This window comes from Microtus oregoni, unplaced genomic scaffold (genome assembly GCF_018167655.1).
Source record: "Microtus oregoni isolate MIOR12 unplaced genomic scaffold, Mior012 000023F_ref0000262, whole genome shotgun sequence".
NCBI classification, from domain to species: Eukaryota; Metazoa; Chordata; class Mammalia; order Rodentia; family Cricetidae; genus Microtus; species Microtus oregoni.
Window position 1 is genome coordinate 14,709,702 of NW_024543082.1, and position 19,703 is coordinate 14,729,404.

Genomic DNA, 19,703 nt, shown 5'->3' on the forward strand with positions numbered 1-19,703 from the left:
TGGAAGGGTGTGTGTACTCCAGCGTGTACAGACAGATGTTCAGGAGCTGCTTCAAGATGAAACTCAGCTGGGAGCAGAGTCCCTGTCGAGCTAATGGCTAATCAACCACCTGGAGACACTGGAAGGGTAACTTCTTCTTCGGGACATTATCTTCTTCGGCATTTTCGCAGGGGTCCTGTTAACTTCTTCCAGGTCCACATCTAGTGATGAAGCAGGAGTTTTTTCCAGAACACCTAAAACACCCCTATCAAATACTGCACACCTTTCAGCGTGAGTGTCTGAGAATTTCACTGGGAATCTCTTCTCACCAACAGATTTGGGGATGGGTAGTTAACAGACTGTTTTCAAGGGGGATATATACAAATCTATGTATACCTTTAACTTTGGGTAACTATTAACTGAGTTCCCTATGGGCCAGCAGTGTTCCAGCAAGTGCATCTCCATGGTGACACCCCAGGAAGCCCCAAAGGAACTAGTTTAAGTGCAGATTCTAATTCGATAATGTTGGGAACAGGATGGATATCCTGAAAGTGTAACAAAATTCCTGATATCCATGCATATGGTCTGCAAGGGTCTAGGCTTGGGATAAAGTAAGTAAACACATCATGGTTGTTTTTAGTAAGATCGGGAAACTTGCACTTACTAGTAACTACCTTGTTCCCTGAGCCTCAGTTTCCTCCGTAAAATGGAGACAAGAGTTTGCTGGGGTGATCAAAGCATCTGCCATGGCACATAGCATATAGCAAACACCTGCATAAGTGCCTCGGCATGGTGACTGTTGTTTCTAATGGTAGCAGACATGATTTGCCCTCTAAGAATGTCTCCCTCCCTGGTGATCTACCTCTGTCTCTTCCACGGTCATTTGGGCTTCATTCTTCTCTTGTTCAATCAATTTCTTGGCCTTTTCCACTTCAGCTAAATTCTTGATCCCTTCTCTCACCTGGTTTGTGAGACTGAAAATCTGTTCTGATAGAAGGAAGATCAGGTATGTTAGTGGAAAAATAAAGCTTTTACCAGGACCATGTTGCTCTCAACAACTTCATAACTTCATAGAAAAGCTAACCCTTACCCACAGAGAAACTTATTTGGAATTAGCGGGGGAAAGGAATCCCTTCTTCCATGTATTACTTTGACATCTGCCAGAAACTGATCTCAGCAATTAGAGAGATGGAACTTCTTGGGATGCATTGGACAGCCTGTGTAACTTCACCCGGCAGTTCTGCTGGCTGGAGCCATGCCATTCCACTTCAGAGGACAAGTTTTAATGTAAACACCATTGTTTGCCATTGTGCCAGGTACCACTCAACACTGGGACAGAAATCTTAAGCATAAGCCAGGTTATCATCTGCTAGCTGTCAAAGAATGACCCTAGATGGGATAGAAAAGCAGGGGGACTCTGGAAAGACAATGCCTCTCACTCAAGCATGTGACCATTCTGGCAAGCCTTTCATGAACACAAAGCCTTTGACAGAGTGAGGCCAGAAGTGAGTGGCATGACACTCTATTGTTGCGGAGTGTCTGACACTTCCTGAAGGAGGCTCTGGGGCTGGATAGCCGAGAAACTTGGGGAATTACCTAGCACAGGGAAAAAGAGAACTCAACAGCTCACCCATTCCTTTGGTTCTCAAGTCCTGGTCTAAGGTAAAAAATAGGTCAACCTCAGTGACAGATGTGCGATATATCCCTATGAGTTGTTACTGAAGAGACCCTAGTGCCCCCCACAAAATACAGACTATTGACATATGCCTTAGTTAACTACCGTAACTGAATGATAAGACCGTATTTCTAAAGACACTACATACTTTGGTAGCAGGAACTAGAGAAAATAAGCTAGAACTGAGCTGGAGGAAGCTTCCAGAAGGTACTTTATAGACTGCTGGGGGAAAACTATATCAAGTTCTCACTGTGGATCCTGCGTGATACAATACTGACTCGCCAGGCAAGAAACACAAGTACAACAGAGTCATGACTGTTATGGGGGTAACCGGCCATTTTCTGGTTTATTTAAGGCCCACTCCACAATACGAAATTCATACCTGATACTATAAACCTGGACAAATGTCCACTGCTGGGGAAATCACAGGCCCCAGTGAGGAACCGTTACTTCTGCTCTGCTGAAAGGACATGCTGTCAAACTGCCTTATTGAAATTTATGTTTAAACTCGCAGAGTAGGGCTGCTCACAGCCTTGGCCAGGGCAGCCTCTCTTTGCAGCAGACAGTGGTTAGTATAGACATCAACTACTCTAAATACTGGAGGAAGTGACTTTTGAGGGCTCTGCCCTGCACTAGATAACTATATTATCACCTCCAAGTCTCAAGGGATATAGCAAAAGAGGGTGCAGAAACAAGATAGCAGCCTGAGGATGGGCGGGGCTGTAAATAGTGTCTCTTGGAACCACTAGAAATCACACTCATGAAACCACAGTAGCCGTGATTACAGGTCATGCACAAGACTGGGCCCAGGGTTGAGGAGGCCCCACCCTTCTCTAGCCATCTGTAGGCAGGTAATGGCTACTAGGAGACCAGGAATCATTTTCCTCAGTGATATACCCATTGGTTTTGTGCCCAGAGTTCAGTAGACATTCAATCCATGTTCATGCAAGCTTCACTAATTAATTAAGCTCGGTGGATTAACAACAACAAAGACAGGAATGTGTAAGGGGCAAACTTATTGTAGAAAAGAGAGGGCTCAACATAAAGGGATAGATAAGAAAAGGGATAATGGTGGATGTATATGGTTAAAATATATAATATACATGCATGAAATTATGAAAGAGTAATACTTTAAAAAGGATTCCAAAATTCTTTAAAAAAAATCATTTAAGGGGTCATGTGAATTATAATCCTTTTCTGCTGAGTAAAAAAGAAAACAACTTAACACAGGCTTTTGTCAACTCTGACTATACCATACCTATGATCATTTGAATGAGCTTTAAAATAAAAGTCCAAGACTAAGCCCCATCCCAGGCCACACGTGGAACCCAAGCTATGGCATTAGCCTTACCTGATAGTGTATTAAATGTAAAGATTCAAAGCTCCACCTCAGATCCACCGAATCAGAAACTCTGTGGTGGGTGTGACTGTCTTTTCCCAGGTGATGTATAGCTGAGCCCTGTGGCCACTGATGGAATTCATCTCCCTATCTAGTCAGTGAGTTTGTCACGGACTGAGCAGAGCCACAGACAAGACTCACCCACGCCTCCAAAAGTAATAGTCTCACTTCCAGGACACTTTGGAGATTTCATGTGTATCACTGTAGGCTCTGGAATAACTTGGCAGCCTCTTTTAGTTGCTCTTTGGCAGTAAAACAAGAATTTTAAGTCTGTTTCTTTAACTCAGCAATTTCATTTCTAGGGATTTATGCTACTGATATATTTTACATATGCAAAATACATGTGTGTAGATGTATAGTATATAATTACTCAGAATTGGGTATAATCAGGTTTAAAATTAATGAGATCTAGTTAGATAGCTCCTAGTTATACTTTTTATGATGTATTATGTAGTTTCTTTTTAAAGAATGTCACTTGTCTCCGTGGCTTGGCTTACTAAGAACCACAAGGTACATAGGATTAGGGTAGTAGCATAGCTCAGTAAAGCATGCACAGACAGAATCCCAGATGGTTGGGCTCAAATCCCAGATCTATAACTTATGAACTGTAAATTCAGACAAGTCACCTAACCTTGTTTTTTTTTGCAGACGAAGGCATTAACATGAAAGCTAAGCCACGTGGCTCAGGGTAAGTCACAAATTGATGAATGTAGAAGAGTGCCTAATATATAGCATGGGTTACTGAGATTTTTATAAATAAAAAAATAAATGATACAGAACAACATATAATTTGGGTATTATATATACATATGAATATGTATGTGGAAAATCTAAATAAGGCTGTGAAAATCATTGCTTCCTTAAAGTATAGAATCAGACCAAAGATTTGGTTCTAATCTTACCTTTAGAATTAATTCAATACAAATAACATTTGCAATAAATATTTTCAGAATGAAGTATTAAAACTTTGAAAGTCAAACATGGATGGGAACTTGAAAACACCAAGGCTCTTCACTCAGAGAAGATAGCCTTGCCCAAACCAGGCTCTCCCCATGCCCTTTGGTTTGCTTTGGTTGCAAGCCCAGCTGACAGTACCTTGAAGGTCTTGGTTCTGCCTCCTCAGCGTCTCCTGGGCCTCAGTGCTTTCTTCACAGGCATGCCTGAGTGTGAGGACCTCGGTGCTGAGAGCCCGAGCCTCCTTCTGAGAGGCCTGCAGCAGCGCCTGAACCTCCTCCTGCTTCTGCTTCCAGGCAGCTAGGGCCTTGTCTGACTGCTGTTGCTTCTTCTCCAGTGTAGCTGCCACAGAACGGGCCTTCCCCAGGTCAGAGAGGGCATCCCCCAGTTCCAGCTGAAGCCTGTGCCTGGCCCTCTCCAGGGAGGCATTCCTGGCATTGGCCACCACCATTGCTTCTGCAGCCTCCTGCAATCTGATTGCCAGCTTCTTCCTGAGGAGAAAGCCAAAGAGTACAGTGATTGAGATCAACAGAAGGCAGCCTGTGAGGCTGGCTTAACCACCAAAGCAAAGGCAGCACCTGGTCCTCAGAGCTGGCTGCCTGCTAACCCCTGGCCTCTGGCTCCTGTGTCTGCATGGATTTTATGCACCCCCAACACACACACACACACACACACACACACACACATACACACACACACACACACACACACACACACACACACACAAACTTGTGCCATGTAACATGAAGGTGGGCCTGCTTGTTGGAGTTTTTGTCCTGCCCAGTTTCCCACAGCTGCTTAGCCCCAAAGAAAATCACACATAGGTCTCCATAAATTATAAGCTGATTGGCCCATTAGCTCTAGCCTTTCACTGGCTAACTCTCACATCTTGATTAACCCATTTTTCTGATCTATGTTAGCCATATAGCTCAGTACAATTTTTCAGTGGGGCAGATCACATCCTGCTGCTTCGGTGATCAGGGCAGGAGTGGGAGGAATCAACTTCCTCCTTCCCAGAATTCTCCTGTTCTCATTACATCATTTCTATTTCTTGTCTGGTTTTCCCACCTATATTTCCTGCCTGGCCAATCAGCGTTTATTTAAAACATGATTGACAGAATACAGACAATCCCCCACACACACACACGCATGCGCACACACACACACACACACACACACACACACACCACTGCCTTTACCAGCCTGAATCTGGAACTCAGACTCTGATTGAATTCCTATAAATAAATAAATAAATAAATAAATAAATAAATAAATAAATGCTTATCCTAATACTTCCGTAACAGTTCATAAGAAATAGGGGAAACGAGCTTGTTTTGAACATCTTACCAACAATAAGCTGCTTAAAAGTACTTTGGCATGCTGGTATAGTCCCAAGGAGTTCCTTAGATATGACTTCTGTTAGCATTCAGGCATTATGCTTGCCTGCCCCCTGCCACCTGGCAGAACTCTGACCTGTTCAGAGTCCTATCAACAGCATCAGCTTCATTGCTAGAGCTACAACCCCCTTTAAAAAGCAGGGACTGTCTGCCTCCTCTCTCTCTCTCTCTCTCTCTCTCTCTCTCTCTCTGCCTCTCTGCTTCTCTCTCTGTCTGTCTGTCTTTCCCTCTGTTTCCTTCTCTCTCCTACCATTTTGTAAATTGTATCATTGGTGTCATGACCTTGGCAGGCTCTTCTGGCACGTCCTTCTGCCCACTGGCCGTCCAAGGCATGCCGGGACCTGATGTGGGAGTCCCCTCTGTGTGCTGTGATTACCATGAATGAATAAAGAAACTTCCTTGGCCTAGTCTAGGACAGAACTTAGGTAGGCGGGGAAGATGGAGCTGAATGCTGGGAGAAAGAAGGGCAGAGTCAAAGAGAAGTGACAGAGCCGCATCCAGAGTCAGACATACCAAAACTTTGCTGGTAGGCCACAACCTCATGGTGATGCTCAGATTAATGGAGATTGGTTAAGTTAAGATGGAAGAGTTAGCCAATAAGAAGTTAGAGCTGAGAATTCAAGAACAATTGCAGTGGGTTTTTGATCCTACTGCACATACTGGTTTTGTGGGAGCCTAGGCAGTTTGGATGCTCACCTTACGAGACCTGGATAGAGGTAGGCAGTCCTTGGGCTTCCCACAGGTCAGGGAACCCTGATTGCTCTTCGAGCAGATGAGGGAGGGGGACTTGATCGGGGGAGGGGAAGGGAAATGGGAAGCGGTTGCGGGGACGAGGCAGAAATCCTTAATAAATAAATAAATTTAAATAAAAAAAAAGAATGCCAGCCACCTGAAAAGATTAATACATTTAAAAAAAAAGAAGAAGAAGTTAGAGCTGATGGGCCAAGCAGTGATTTAATCTCATATAGTTCCTGTGTGATTATTTTGTGTCTAAGATAGCCAGGTGGTGGGGAAGAACAAGCAGCTCTCTCCCCCAACAAGGACCCTAGAACTCAGTCAGACCATATGCAATAATCTCACTTTTCCCACTAAGGGAATCACTGTACCAACCACACAACACCGACAGAATCAGTAAGTTTCCCTTCTCCTGGTTAGCATAAATGCTTCCCTGGATCCAGAGGAGTAACCCTTGAACACTGAACACCCCTTGGTGTCCTTGAAAATGGAGGAACCCCCAACCATAGTCTTTAAGGCTACAGCTGACCCTCTTCACTGAATCGCACCTCTGGCCACTGCCCACAAGTGAGGAAGAGGCCTACTCTCTTGAGCATGGTTTCTCACCTTTTGGCCATGCCCATAAGTCCTGGAACCAGGCAAACACATGCAAAAACAGGGCTCTGAGCTCTTGGCCTCTGTTCTTTGTGTGATTAGACATGGAACAACCTGTGCCTATTTATCTGGTCCTCTCTAACTTCCTGGAACGTTAAGAATTACAGACCCTTGAATCATATTTCTCTACCTCACTCATGGGAACTGTGTACACTTTTGTGATCAGATCTGGCCCAAATACTCCTTCAATATCAATCCAAATGGCTGCTTCCCAGCATCCTATATCCCAGTATTTTATGGGACCTTTGTAACATTCTGCCAGTGATCCCATAGTAAGAAGGAGATACCTTATTTTCAACCTTTATCTCATCTTTGCTCCAAACTCTCTCTATTCTTTCTAACTCTGCTTCTTTCATTAAAGAATTTCAAAGTTATTTTCCACAGCAACAACCTGCCGCCAAAGCAGTTACATGTCACCAGGTTCCTTTCTGCCAGCAGCTATGTGACACGTGCCCCCTTTAAAAGTGCCCACCAGGCAGAGCTCATTCTCTTTGCCTCATCTTCTGCTTTTTATTCCTTTCTTTGTCTCTAATTTCCTCTTGCACTAACTTTTCTGCTTGTGATATGTTTGTTTAGTGGCATACCTTGGCAGGGTCTTCCAAAGGTACCCACTTCATGCAAAGATCGTACCTGCCTCCTCCACCCACAACAAATCTGCTCTCTTCTACCTGCAACAAATCTGCTTTCTTGTTCACTGGTGTCTTCACTTTTCATTCAATACTGACAGTTGGGTCTCTGGTGGGGTTATCTGCCTCTGACCATTCCCCTGGATGTGAGGCTTCTTTTCTTGAGCACAATCCTCTCCTCACCTTCTGGCTTTTCTCAAAGTCCTAGTGCCAGGCAACTGTGTCTCTCTTAGGCTCAGAGCCCTTGGTCCCTGTTCTTGCATGACAACATATGGAACAGCTTGTGTCCACTCAATCTGATCCACTCCTTTCGAATGAAATCTGGCCTTAGTATTCCTTGGACCAGACAAAGAAATCTTATTTCTCTTCCTTCCTTCATTCCTTCCTTTCTTCCCTTTTTCCTTCCTTCCTTTCTCTAGTCTTATGAAAGTGCCAATACTGTAGACTGTTAAGAAATACAAGTAAATAGTCATTCTTATAAATTATCAAGTTCTTTAATTGTATTCATGCTAAGTACTGATATAATTAATTACAGGGATAAACCTTACCTAGTCCCCTGCTTATATTTTTAGAGTTAAGCTTAAAACAAGTAACTAGAAATAAAGTTTGTCAACTCAGATATACCTAATAGACACACAGTCCTCAAATGCTCAGAGATCTGCAGAGTATAGCTATTAAGATGTTTAATTTAAACGCTTTTTGTAACAGATAGCCATGCCAGCACCTGGAAGCATCCATATTTCCTCCAAAGATGGATGGGAACAGAAGGACCTCTACCCTGAACCTGCTTCAAATGCAGCGGGACCAGCCGCTAAGCAAACACTGCCTTTCACTTTAATTGCTGCAGAGACCCTCTTCAGACTGTGGACAACAGGATACTGGGTAGTCGACCTACTCACAGTTGCCTAGACAAAGAAAGTCTGTCAGATTTTCTAGGCCTGGCAGTCAACTGTCCTGAGACCTCTGCCTTCAATGACTGTGGAGGACCCTGGGTAGCTGTCTAGGTAGCCAGCAAATAAGTCTGTCATTTGTCATTTTAATTGCTAACTCAGGTAAAAATTATCCTCAGAAATCTAATACTGTTTGATGACTAGGCTAGAGGTAACTTTGTCAATTTAACAGCAGTAACCAAGGCTTTAGCTGTCTTCTGCATTCTCTATGTAAAATTCAGGTCACAGGCCTCACTCTTCTAGAACTAATACCAAGTCTAGACACAATTTACCTTGTGTCCACACTCAGAAAAGAGATAAAACAGATTTCAGGGCAACTTCTTACCATTCCCTTGTTTAAAGGAGTTTACTTTGTAATGACTCCCCATAATAATCAGTCGCCTGTATCTCCTGGTAAATCAGATAAGAGAAAGGTGTTTTTAGGTGTAAAGTTTATGTGAGAATATGAAAACTTTAGATGAGAGGATCTAAAAATGTTTTAGGTTCTAAGAAAGTGACTTAAGGGATGCAAATACAAGTTATTAAGGTGTGTAAATACAAGTTACAAAGGACTAAAGATATGAAAGCTGAAGTGGTGATAAGGAGAAAGTAATCTGAGATTTATTAAAAAATAAAATGTTTCAGATTTCTTTCCGTCTGTATGCTACTCTTATACTAAAACTCTCAAAGGTCATAGTCTTTACAATAATAGAATTCTGATAGGATATTAATCTAGCTCTAGCAGAGAACTAAACACTATGCCACCACTATATGATCAGAGCCACAAACTCAGGAGTTTAAGTTCCCTTAGGTTGTTCTCTAACTATAGATTTAAAAGGTGCTTTTCATTGTGCAAAAAAACATCTGTCACAGTTTTCTGGATAGAAGAAAGAGTGTTAATGCTTATGGTATGAGTATATTGCCATTTCTATAACATAAATTTCAATATAGGCTATAAACAGTGGTAATGCTAACGTGTCTAAAACTTATCTTTTCACGAACTCAAAGAATTCTTGTGAGCTCCAGGGAGTCAATTTAGACTCCCTTGAACAAGTCAGAGGCACCCCTCAATTAGGTACTGTTAATCAACAACCTAAGACTCCCCATCTTTCCCTGGTCTTGGGACTCCCCTTCCTCAATTCTCCATGTGATCTGGTCACATGATGACCTCTGTCTCCCCCCCGCCCCCCACCGCATGGCTTTTTTAAAATTATAACAGCTTCCACTCTCCTGTGCTCTCCTTCTCATCCTTTTCCTGCATTGTGCTTTCCAATTCTGACAGTTCTTCTTTGCAGTGTCTTTTCCTCCCCAATTGGAACCCCCAGATTAGCACTCATCCCAGACCCACCCACCACAGTGCTCCGTTAGTGGACCTCACTGGTTTAGCCTCTGTGTCACCCAGTATCTTCTATGTTAGAGAGATAGCTCAGCATACTCCTCTGTCATGCAGTACAGAACTCTTGGGAATCGCAATGCATGACGTGTGCTTTCCTGCCTATACGTCCTGCAGAAATGCAGCTGCGCCATTTGTACTCCTTCATTAAAATGAACACGTTTTCTTCCATGAAATGAACTGTGCAGCACCACAGTTTTGCCCTGCTGTGACTGCAGGAGAAAGGAATTGAGTAATTCGCAACTGCTACACAAGTAGCTCCCAAAGCAGTGTGATAAGGCTCACTGTGCTTGGGATTCTAGAACAATCCAATACATGCTTCTTATCTGAAAGGCCCTTGGCTCTCCTTCCTTTGCTCACTGACTTTCTAATGTCACACTTCGATGCACTTCTTCAGCAGGAGACTCTTGCACTTACACCAGCCTCAAAGAGCACACAACTAAATCATCACATGTATTTTAACTAAGCCTGTGGTGATTGGCGCTAGAAAATCGCTCTGGTTTGGAAAAAACTGGGCTGGTTTCTCAGTACTGAGGGTCTCCACTAAGACTGGAGACTTTTAATATGTAATTGGGAAATTTCGTAACCAACTGTACACACTTATCCCTTTCACTTTATTGATAACTTTTTTCATTTAATACAACTACTACTCTTTACACTTAACTTGCCAACAGCACGTATTCACTCAACTGCCTAGCTTATAAAAAGAGATATGAGAGGTTAAGAAGCTAAAAATATTATCCTCACAGCAGAAGCAGTAAATAGGCCCAGAGGAAAGGATCTTTCACGCTCTCTAACTGGGAATCACAGGACCTACCACTTCTGTATAGCTGCTTGGCTTCCCAGGGTGAACAGGAGAAAACGTGTGAGACAGTAAAGGCTTGTTTGCATAATATTCAAATCATATAAAAACAAAACCATTCAAATATTACCATGCTATGCAGTATTTGTCTTTGGCAATCGCCTACTACAGAACCAATTATAACAAATACATGTGATCATAATGCACGCTCTACATTCTTTCTGTACATTCTATCCAAAGAATCAGCTATCAAATGGAATGGTAAATAGAGGCCTTCACTTAAAATCTTCAACCCTTAGACAGGAAACAAACAAACAAAAAGTTTATTTAGAAGTGAATGACAGATTTGATATACAGAGGCATTTTTGGTCAAAGCTCCACTTTTCTGGGGTCCAGAGTTTTGCAAACACTCGCTGCAGTTATTTTTAGTGTCATTCCTAAAGTCTTCATGAGCTACTGTGGATAGAGATGGATTACTTGGTCCCCTTCTGGGACACAGTACAGCAGATTTTCTGCAAGGGCAGGGCAACCACACTTACAATTCAGGTGAGGATCTGAAACAACTTTATTTCTGATTGAAGCCAAAAAGAATTGCATTGATCTTTCTTGGATCTATGTCAAGCTATCAAATCATATTCTTTTAGGTGAACCTTTAATGGTTGTAAGCTGGAGAATTAGTTTTGTTTTCTCTCATAAATGCACAGCCACTCAATCTGTAAGCAGATAAGCACTTTATTTCTACTTTTGGGGCTGGATCTTCAATGAGCTAGTCTCCCAACTCCTAAAATTGCTTTAGAATAGCTTTCAAACTATTGTTTATCATTAGCTGTTGACCTGATAGTCTAACTTTAGGAGTAACCCAAAGATGAGGTCTTTAAAATGAGCTTTTGTCCCATAAGACATGACAATAATAATGTGTTTCTGGCTGTCCCATCTCTACAAAATGCTTGATGGCCTCCAAGTTCTATACTAAAGACCCAGTGACTCTAATGATAGACACACATACATATATGAAATCAATTATTTGTTGTACTAAATAAAATGTAGGATTTCAAGAGCCAGTGGTCCAATTCTTATAGCATAACCCAATGTCCTATCTTCTAGAAAGATTTTTATCACGTCTGTAGAACGAGCCTTTTACCCCTCTCTCAAGACCATCTCATAGTCTCATTCACCTACATTCTAATATTTTAACCCTTCCAGAGTATGTGCTTCTTGCCAGTAGTAACAGTTTCAGTTTTCCTCTTGGGCTTATAAAAAAACTCAGGAAAGATTTGTTAAGCACACACCACCAGGAGACACTGTCATTACACTCATTCTTCTTCAACTCATTCCAACTCTAGGTAGAGAATAGCCTTGATCTACTCACTTGGCTTCCTCCAAGTCTTCAGTTCTCTGGATAGTATCATGCTCATACTTCATTCTCCACTGCACTGTTTCCTTGTTGCCTTTGGAGAGAACCCGGTGCAGCTCAGTCTTGACCTCTTGTTCTTCCTCATACTGCTCCCTTAGAAGGTCATAGTCATGCTTGGCCGATTGCAATGCATGGGCCAGGGCACTCTGAGACTGTAAAAGACATACTTTTATATATACATAAAAGAAAAAATAAGGCATATTTTACCATGAGCAATGAGATTCGTGGAAGTGACATACTTCTCAAGTAAAGCTAACACGACTTATGAAACTCAAGTTGAACTTAAACCCAGTCAGGTAATACTAAAGAAAGACTTTGGTAAGTGACAAAAAGGACAGAGTGTCTAAACTGTCATTAAAACAGAAAAGAAGGGTCTGAGAGATGACTCAGGGGTTAAGAGCATTGACTGTTCTTCTAGAGGTCTTGAGTTCAATTCCCAGCAACCACATGGTGGCTCACAAGCATCTATAATAAGATCTGGTGCCCTCTTCTGGCCTTCAGGGATACACGTAGGTAGATGCTGTATACATAATTAATAAATAAACCTTTAAAGAAAACGAAAAGAAACATATATTTAAGAAAATGGCAATCTGACTGCATGAATTTCAATATCATAAAAGCTAGACATATAAAGATAGTGGGAAACATGAAGGTAGACTTCATTATCAGTTAGGTTCTATGATTTATGTTTACACTATATCAGTCAGATTTTGTTTAAACAAGAAAGAGGAAGATTTAATCCTTCTATTTCACTTTATTCATCAGAAAAATTAAGTCCCTATGCTTACAGTTAAATAACTATTGTGTTATAGTACTTTTTATATTTGTTGGACAATAGAGCTTATTTTATTGAAGCTTTCTGTCACCCAAATGGTGATCTGGCTAACCAAATGACATCATCCCCAAAAGATTAACTCATGAAGAAACTAAGGTTTCCATACGTGTCCATAGTTCTTTTTGACAAAGTTGAAAATGAAACAAAAAAGCACCATCTTAGGCAGGTACTTGTCTGTGAGCAGATGGCTGAGCTAATAGCATCCTCAGTCACATATTCCCAGATGGCAAGTGAGGAGTAGCGATACCCAGTGGTGTTGAAAGAATAAGGATAGAAGTAGAAAGAAAATGCCAGAGATTTATGAGGTATCACTAAATAAAAATATTCAAATTTGGAAAATTTTCTAAACAGCAGGGGGTAGGGATATGCAACCAGATTATTTGTGGAATCTCAACAGTCTTAGAAAAAACAACAGGCACCAGGTTCTAAGAGTTCTGAAAAGACCCCCAAATAATTTTGACCAATAGAAGTCCACACCATGATATTACACACAACTAAGTTAGAAATCCAAGTCAAAGAGAGAATTATAAAACTAGAAAATCTGTACTAATTCACATGTAAGAGAATCCCAATTAGACTAACAGTAGACTCCCAGAAGAAACTTTACAAGCCAGGAGGAAGTGGAAGAATATAATAAGATTCTGAGGGGAAGATATCCTTGAACAATGAAAAAGAAATTAAGGCAATCCAGGGTAATGTAAAGGGGAGAGGACTCATCATTGTGAGACTGGTTTCAGAAGAAACACAGAGAACAAAGGAGAAATGCACCTCCACAAAAGAACAGTTAAGTACCATCATAGATGCACCCACACACTGTTGGACACTGTTTGGTCTGGATAAGATGACTCTTGCCGTCTCAGAACAGAGCAGCTAGGGTGTCTTTCAGGAGTTTTCCCCAAAGAGTTGGACTTTTAGCATTGGGTTGTAGAGGGAGCAGAAAGACTTATGGACTCCCACGGTTTAAGAGACTGACAAGGCTCACAAATCTCTCTGTGATAGTCTAACAAGGGCTCTCTCCTTCTCAAGTGTAAAGAAAATGGAAAGTTGACGAGGGGTGGGGGATTTGGGGTAGTATAGCTGCCAGTATGTCAGGCAGCAGGACTTCTCAATGGTGCACCTTTTGGTGAGTGCTTCATGCCATGGGACTCCTCTGGTGTGGCTGCCCAGGAGTCTCCCAGGGGTCTTCCTGGTGCCATCTTCCACTCACCCCTGTTTCTTTAGGTAACCCTAATAAACTCATTGGTCCACCATACTGGACCTGGAAGAAATCTTCGCTTTAATATGCTGATACCTGCTCTATCTGTGGTGAATAGTTGTTTTTTACTTCTCCCCAATGGGAAAAAAGTGATGTGCACATGTGTGTATTAAAATTCAATGGCAATGCAAGTATATAAATAATAAAAAGCATCAACTTCATCACAATAGAAAACCATAAAAGTCAACCAAAGAAGAAACTGAAAGGAACAAAGAACAAAAAACAATCAGAAAACAACAGGAGTAAATCTTACACATCCATGCAGTAAAACTTACTGGTAAATATACCACTTCTTGGTGGATGATTACATGATTGGCTTTGATGACCTTTAGGTCAAGCAAGAAGCATGGCAGAAACATTTCTTGCCCTAAATCTGACAAACTGCACATGGAATTTTAATAATATAATTCCTTAGTTATCAGAGTTCTTTATAATACAAGCAAGTGACTTCCCCCTCTTGAGTGCTTCCTTCTTCTCTTTTTCAGGAGAGGATCCTGAGGCTTACCGCCAAGCATTGTTTTTTTGGTTTTTTTTGTTTGTTTGTTTGTGGTTTTGTTTGTTTGTTTGTTTGTTTTTGGATTTTTCGAGACAGGGTTTCTCCCTAGCTTTTTGGTTCCTGTCCCCTGTCCTGGAACTAACTCTTATAGACCAGGCTGGCCTCGAACTCACAGAGATCCACCTGCCTCTGCCTCCCGAGTGCTGGGATTAAAGGCGTGCACCATGACCGCCCGGCATTGTTTTTATGTTTTTAAAACATATACCATGTGACTGGTGAGAAATGATTGACACATTACCCTGGTCTCCTCCTCTAGCTGCCCTCTCAGTTCTTCAATTTGCCGAGTAAAGTTGTTCTTTTCCCTGGAAAGTTGACTTATCAGGGCCTCCTTCTCTTCCAGTCTTTTTAAGAACTCACCTGGAAAAAAGTTTCATAAAAATAAATGAATTATGATTCTTCTCAGTGATTGGCATTCCTGCTTATTATCTTTTGGTATCATCAAAAGGACTCCTACCCAAATACTGTTTTATATTTGGAGAAGGCCTGCACAGTCCCATACTGGCGAAACTAGGGTAATGAGCCTTTTCCAGACACAGAAAGGAACCCTAAAAGAACCAATTTTTAACAGTGAGTATGAGTTGATAACAGATCATGTCAGTTGCTTTATTTAGAACCTTCTGTGCTCTAGATACAGATAAACTACTAATATAGATAGAAAAGTAGCTTAACTGTCATAGTTCAGTACTGGATTATTATGTCACTCCTGCAAAGGAAAAATCAGATCAATATATCAGGACTTAGCCCTAACTGTCTCCTTTCTAGATGCCAGTCATCTGGATGTCCCATGAACATGTCAATCTTAAACTGTCACATATACATTCTGACTCACCTACTACAAGTCAGAATACCCACAGCATTGTTCCTTGATGTCACTTAAGTGACATGGTTTATCTATTTACTGCAAAGGACATTATAAAGAACCAGGAACCTGCATTTCTTCAGGAATGAAGTCCTAGATTCTAATCATTGGCAATAGCTTATTTGATTATGGATTTATGCTATTTTGAGGCTTCTTTATACAGATATGTCAATTTAATCTTTTTTCATTGCTGGTCAATTAAGCCCTTACCCCTTCTCCAGAAAAATTAGGGTAGATGTAAAAGTACTCAATTCTGTGAATGTCTTGGTCTTTCTAAAGATCAGACCCTTTCCTGAAGTTGTCTAGGAGACCCTGACATCAACCTCCTCATTAGCATATCAGTCTCCTAATTAGCATATAAGCCCTCATTAGCATAAAAACCACTCAGCACACCAGAGATCCTAAGCATATTAAGAGCCATGTACCGAGAAACCCAGGAAGAAGGAATATATCTACATACATACATGTGTAATGAGTCCCAACATCACAAAGCAAAACTCATATTTGCAGAAATATCTCTAACTGAAAGCTTTTAAGGTTGTAATGCCATACACATATTTCCTAAAATTTCAGTTTGACTAAAAGCTTGAAGTGGCAAGTTTACATTGCTAATTTTGGAGAAAATATCTTCCAAATATATTGATCTGAATAAGCATAGTTTGATTCTCAATTGTCCTTTCAAGTTAAGACACCATTCCCTTAAAAAGCCACTGGTAATTGGATGGCACACACTGAAATTCCAGGACTCAGGGACCTGAAATAGAACATTCTCAAACTCAAGGTTAGCTTGGATGCACAGCAAAACCAGGTATTAAAAAATTTAAGACACTAGCTCAGGTTGGAACTTGAGACAATCAATCAGTTTCAGCATGAAATAATTCTTTATATATATATTTCTTGTTTTATCACACAAAACATTAAGAATGCATACTTAGAGTTGAGATTATGACACAGTTTAATTCTTTTGCTTTATTATGGACATTCCCAAGTGAAACATTTAAACTGTGAGTACATATTAGTGAATGTGACCCCTAGTGTATCATAATGCTACTGGCTGGGCTTGTGGTAGGGGTTCCAGTTCTTTGCATTGTCATTGCTTGTACACTATCAGTGCGAATGGAAACAGAATTCAAAGAGAAAGCAGGTTTTATGTATCCTCATGAGGTTATGTTAATCTTATAGACATCTCCCCAAAGAGTCTTCAGGCTTACTTGGGATCTGTGAGCCAAACCACAATAACCACCGGGTAAACCATTGTTTTCAAAAGATCTTTGAAACTCAAATCAATTAGGGGTAGAGGCTAAGAAATCACTTTCATCACAGAAGCCATGCAAAGGTGGCAAAGGTGAACGTGTACAGTATGGGTCTCTTCTGAAAGCAGACACGAGATGTTCACAGAAGAGGCATGAGGAACTTGGATAGCAACAGGAGAAAGGAATAAAAAACACAGCAGAGGGTCTGGAGTCTCAGCCCAGAAAGCGTGGGAAAGGAAGGGAGACTGAAGTGAAATGCAGGAGAGAAATGGTAATCCTAAGAGGAATTATTAAACAGCAGAATGCATAACAAGGCCCACAGGTACATGCCCAATGGCATAGGAAAGGGATCCTACTTGGTATCCTTACAAGAATAAAAAATGATTCCCTCTTCTAGATTTTTAGACTTTCCATTTTTCCAACTCATTTCCTTTTAGTCATTGATCTTTTTGTTTGTTTGTTTAGTTGGTTGGGTTTGGTTTTTGGCTTTTCGAGACAGGGTTTATCTGTGTAGTTTTGGTACCTGTTCTGGAACTAGCTCTTGTAGACCAGGCTGGCTTTGAACTCACAGAAATCCACCTGTCTCTGCCTCCCAAGTGCTGGGATTAAAGCCATATGCTACCACCGCCAACCTTTAGCCATTATTTTTGATAAATAAAAAAACATTGAAATATTCTAAATTTAAACTCATGGGGGAGAATGAAAGAGAATAAAGGAGAGGTTTAGTTTAGATGGCAACTTCTGTCTAAGCCTGTGTGTGCATGTGTGCGTGCGTGCGTGTGTGTGTGTGTGCGTGCGTGCGTGTATGTGTGTGTGCATAATAAACTCTGTTCTGTATTTTTTTTCTGTATGTGTAGCATTGGTCATGGAGACGGCACCTTGTAGAACTGATCAGGAAGTGCAAGAGGTCACTCTCATAGACTATCCTTGCTGTCCAATACTTTATTTTCTTCTTTGCTGTTAGCTTGCCCCTATTACCCAACCCGGTGTAAGCAGCAGTACTTCAGTATAAGCAATCTATGCCATTTTCTCCATGCATTTGCAATATATTATATAAATATATATATATATATATATATATATATATATATATATATATCCTGCCTTGAGATCTTGTAGACATTATTTCAAGTATATCTGGCCATATTGCTGGTAGTGTAAGGATTTTATCTCAGGATCTATGTCCTTTTATTTTTGGTTAGTATCTGCAACATCTTAACAAACATCTCTTGATCTGTAAAATTTTATTTTAATACTTTGGATCTGGAATATTAAAAATGCATATTTATAGAATAGTTCCATAAAGCTTATGACCTTCAGTATTTAAAACTGTTCACCTCTGGACATCACAAATACATTGTACTAAAAGTAATTAAAATAATAGACAGATATCTACTCATGTGCTAACTGCAGTAAACAAAGGAATGTAAGGCTAATTAGACTGCTGTCCATTTCTTTGAAGGATTATGAACAGGCATTGCAAATGACTGAGCATATGAGACACAAAAAACTTTATGCTACATTTTAAAAACCCCAAATTGATTACAATATAAAAATTTACAAATTTAAATAACCAGTAATGTTTGGTAGTAACAACCATGGGACACTATTCTACAGTTAATTTTGATCAAATATTTATAGAACACCAACTGCCAGACAGTGTTCTAAGTGACCGACATAAGTCAGTGAACAAAACAGAATCCCTTCCCGTCTTTGAACTCATATTCTGACAGATGAGGACAGTTACCAAGTCAAGTAGGAAGTCTGTGTGAAGGAAAAAGTAGTACAGAAGGACATTGAGGGAGTGGGTTGACAGTGTCCAAACACTATGTTATCTAAGCGGTGTCTTAAATTGCCCACCATAGCCACTGGTTAACCGTCATCTCTGAGCGTCCATGGAATGAATAATTTTTCGAGGTCAGGGATGTTCCTGGAGTTTATAACACACCATAGAGGTCTGTGCTGCTAAAGCAGACTGGGAGAAGCAACAGGTAGAAGATGCCAGACATAACATTAAAAAAAAGCATGTTATTGCATCAGTTATGGATTTTGTTGAGTATAAATGTGGCATAGGCTCCTTATTAAAAGTGATCCAGGGAGATAGAAGTCATACAAAAAAAATCATGTCTAATGGGCAGTGTGGACAGTCCGTCCTGCTGTCTTCTGATCGTGAGACTTACTCTGACAATTTCACATTGCTTTTCTTCTCAGCAGGACATCCTAAAGCAGCAGAGTGCTGACCTTTTCCAACCAAGAAGCATGCCATTCAGATATGTTCAATCTCCCTCAGGATATATATAATTATGGCTCAACACAAAACTATAAACTTAAACTGTCGAGTAAGTTTTTTGTGGGATAATATATTTTGTATCTAGACTGTACGGTTCTTGAGCATGACCTTGGAAAAGTCACTATTGTGCTATAAAGCCAAAAGATTGGACACATCTGCAAGGTAATCCCCAGGCTTTAACCATCAACCAAGAACCATTCGGTGACCAGTGGTGTATGGGTACTTACCACCTCCGCTGTACCTCATGAGGCTCTGGGATTACTCACAGGGGAAACTCACACCTACTCACCACTCTCACCCTGTAGCTTCATCTTCTGTGTTGTCAGGTCATTTGCTAACTGAGTCACCTCATCCAGTTTTGTGTTTGCTTCATTCAGGCGCCTTTCGTACCCACTACAGAGTTTCTCAGCATTTGCCTGTGAGTTTCAAAAAAAGATTAGGGTTGTCAGAAAAAGTCCACTTGGGACTACTAACTACTTGGGAGGGTGGTGATGGTTTGCTCTGGGGCCTGTATGAGTTCTTCTGCTTCTGGAGTAAAGGCCACGAGCAGCATTAGGAAAATATGTCTCTCTCTCTCTCTCTCTCTCTCTCTCTCTCTCTCTTGCTCTCTTTATTGGTTTTTTTGAGACTGGGTTTCTCTGTAGCTTTAGAGCCTGTCCTGAAACTAGCTCTTGTAGACCAGGCTGGCCTTGAACACA

At 40.9% G+C, this 19,703-nt stretch overlaps 1 protein-coding gene across 1 annotated transcript in view; it reads right to left on the reverse strand.

The window, feature by feature from the left end:
* Positions 1-19,703, reverse strand: part of Myh15 (myosin heavy chain 15) — a 136,448-nt gene that overhangs the window by 38,066 nt on the left and 78,679 nt on the right. The window contains exons 28-32 of the mRNA XM_041672701.1: positions 19,295-19,421; positions 14,842-14,960; positions 11,913-12,109; positions 4,149-4,498; positions 842-966 (exon numbers count right to left, since the gene is read on the reverse strand). Coding sequence (XP_041528635.1) covers positions 842-966; positions 4,149-4,498; positions 11,913-12,109; positions 14,842-14,960; positions 19,295-19,421 — 918 coding nt within the window. The remainder of the gene's footprint in view (positions 1-841; positions 967-4,148; positions 4,499-11,912; positions 12,110-14,841; positions 14,961-19,294; positions 19,422-19,703) is intronic.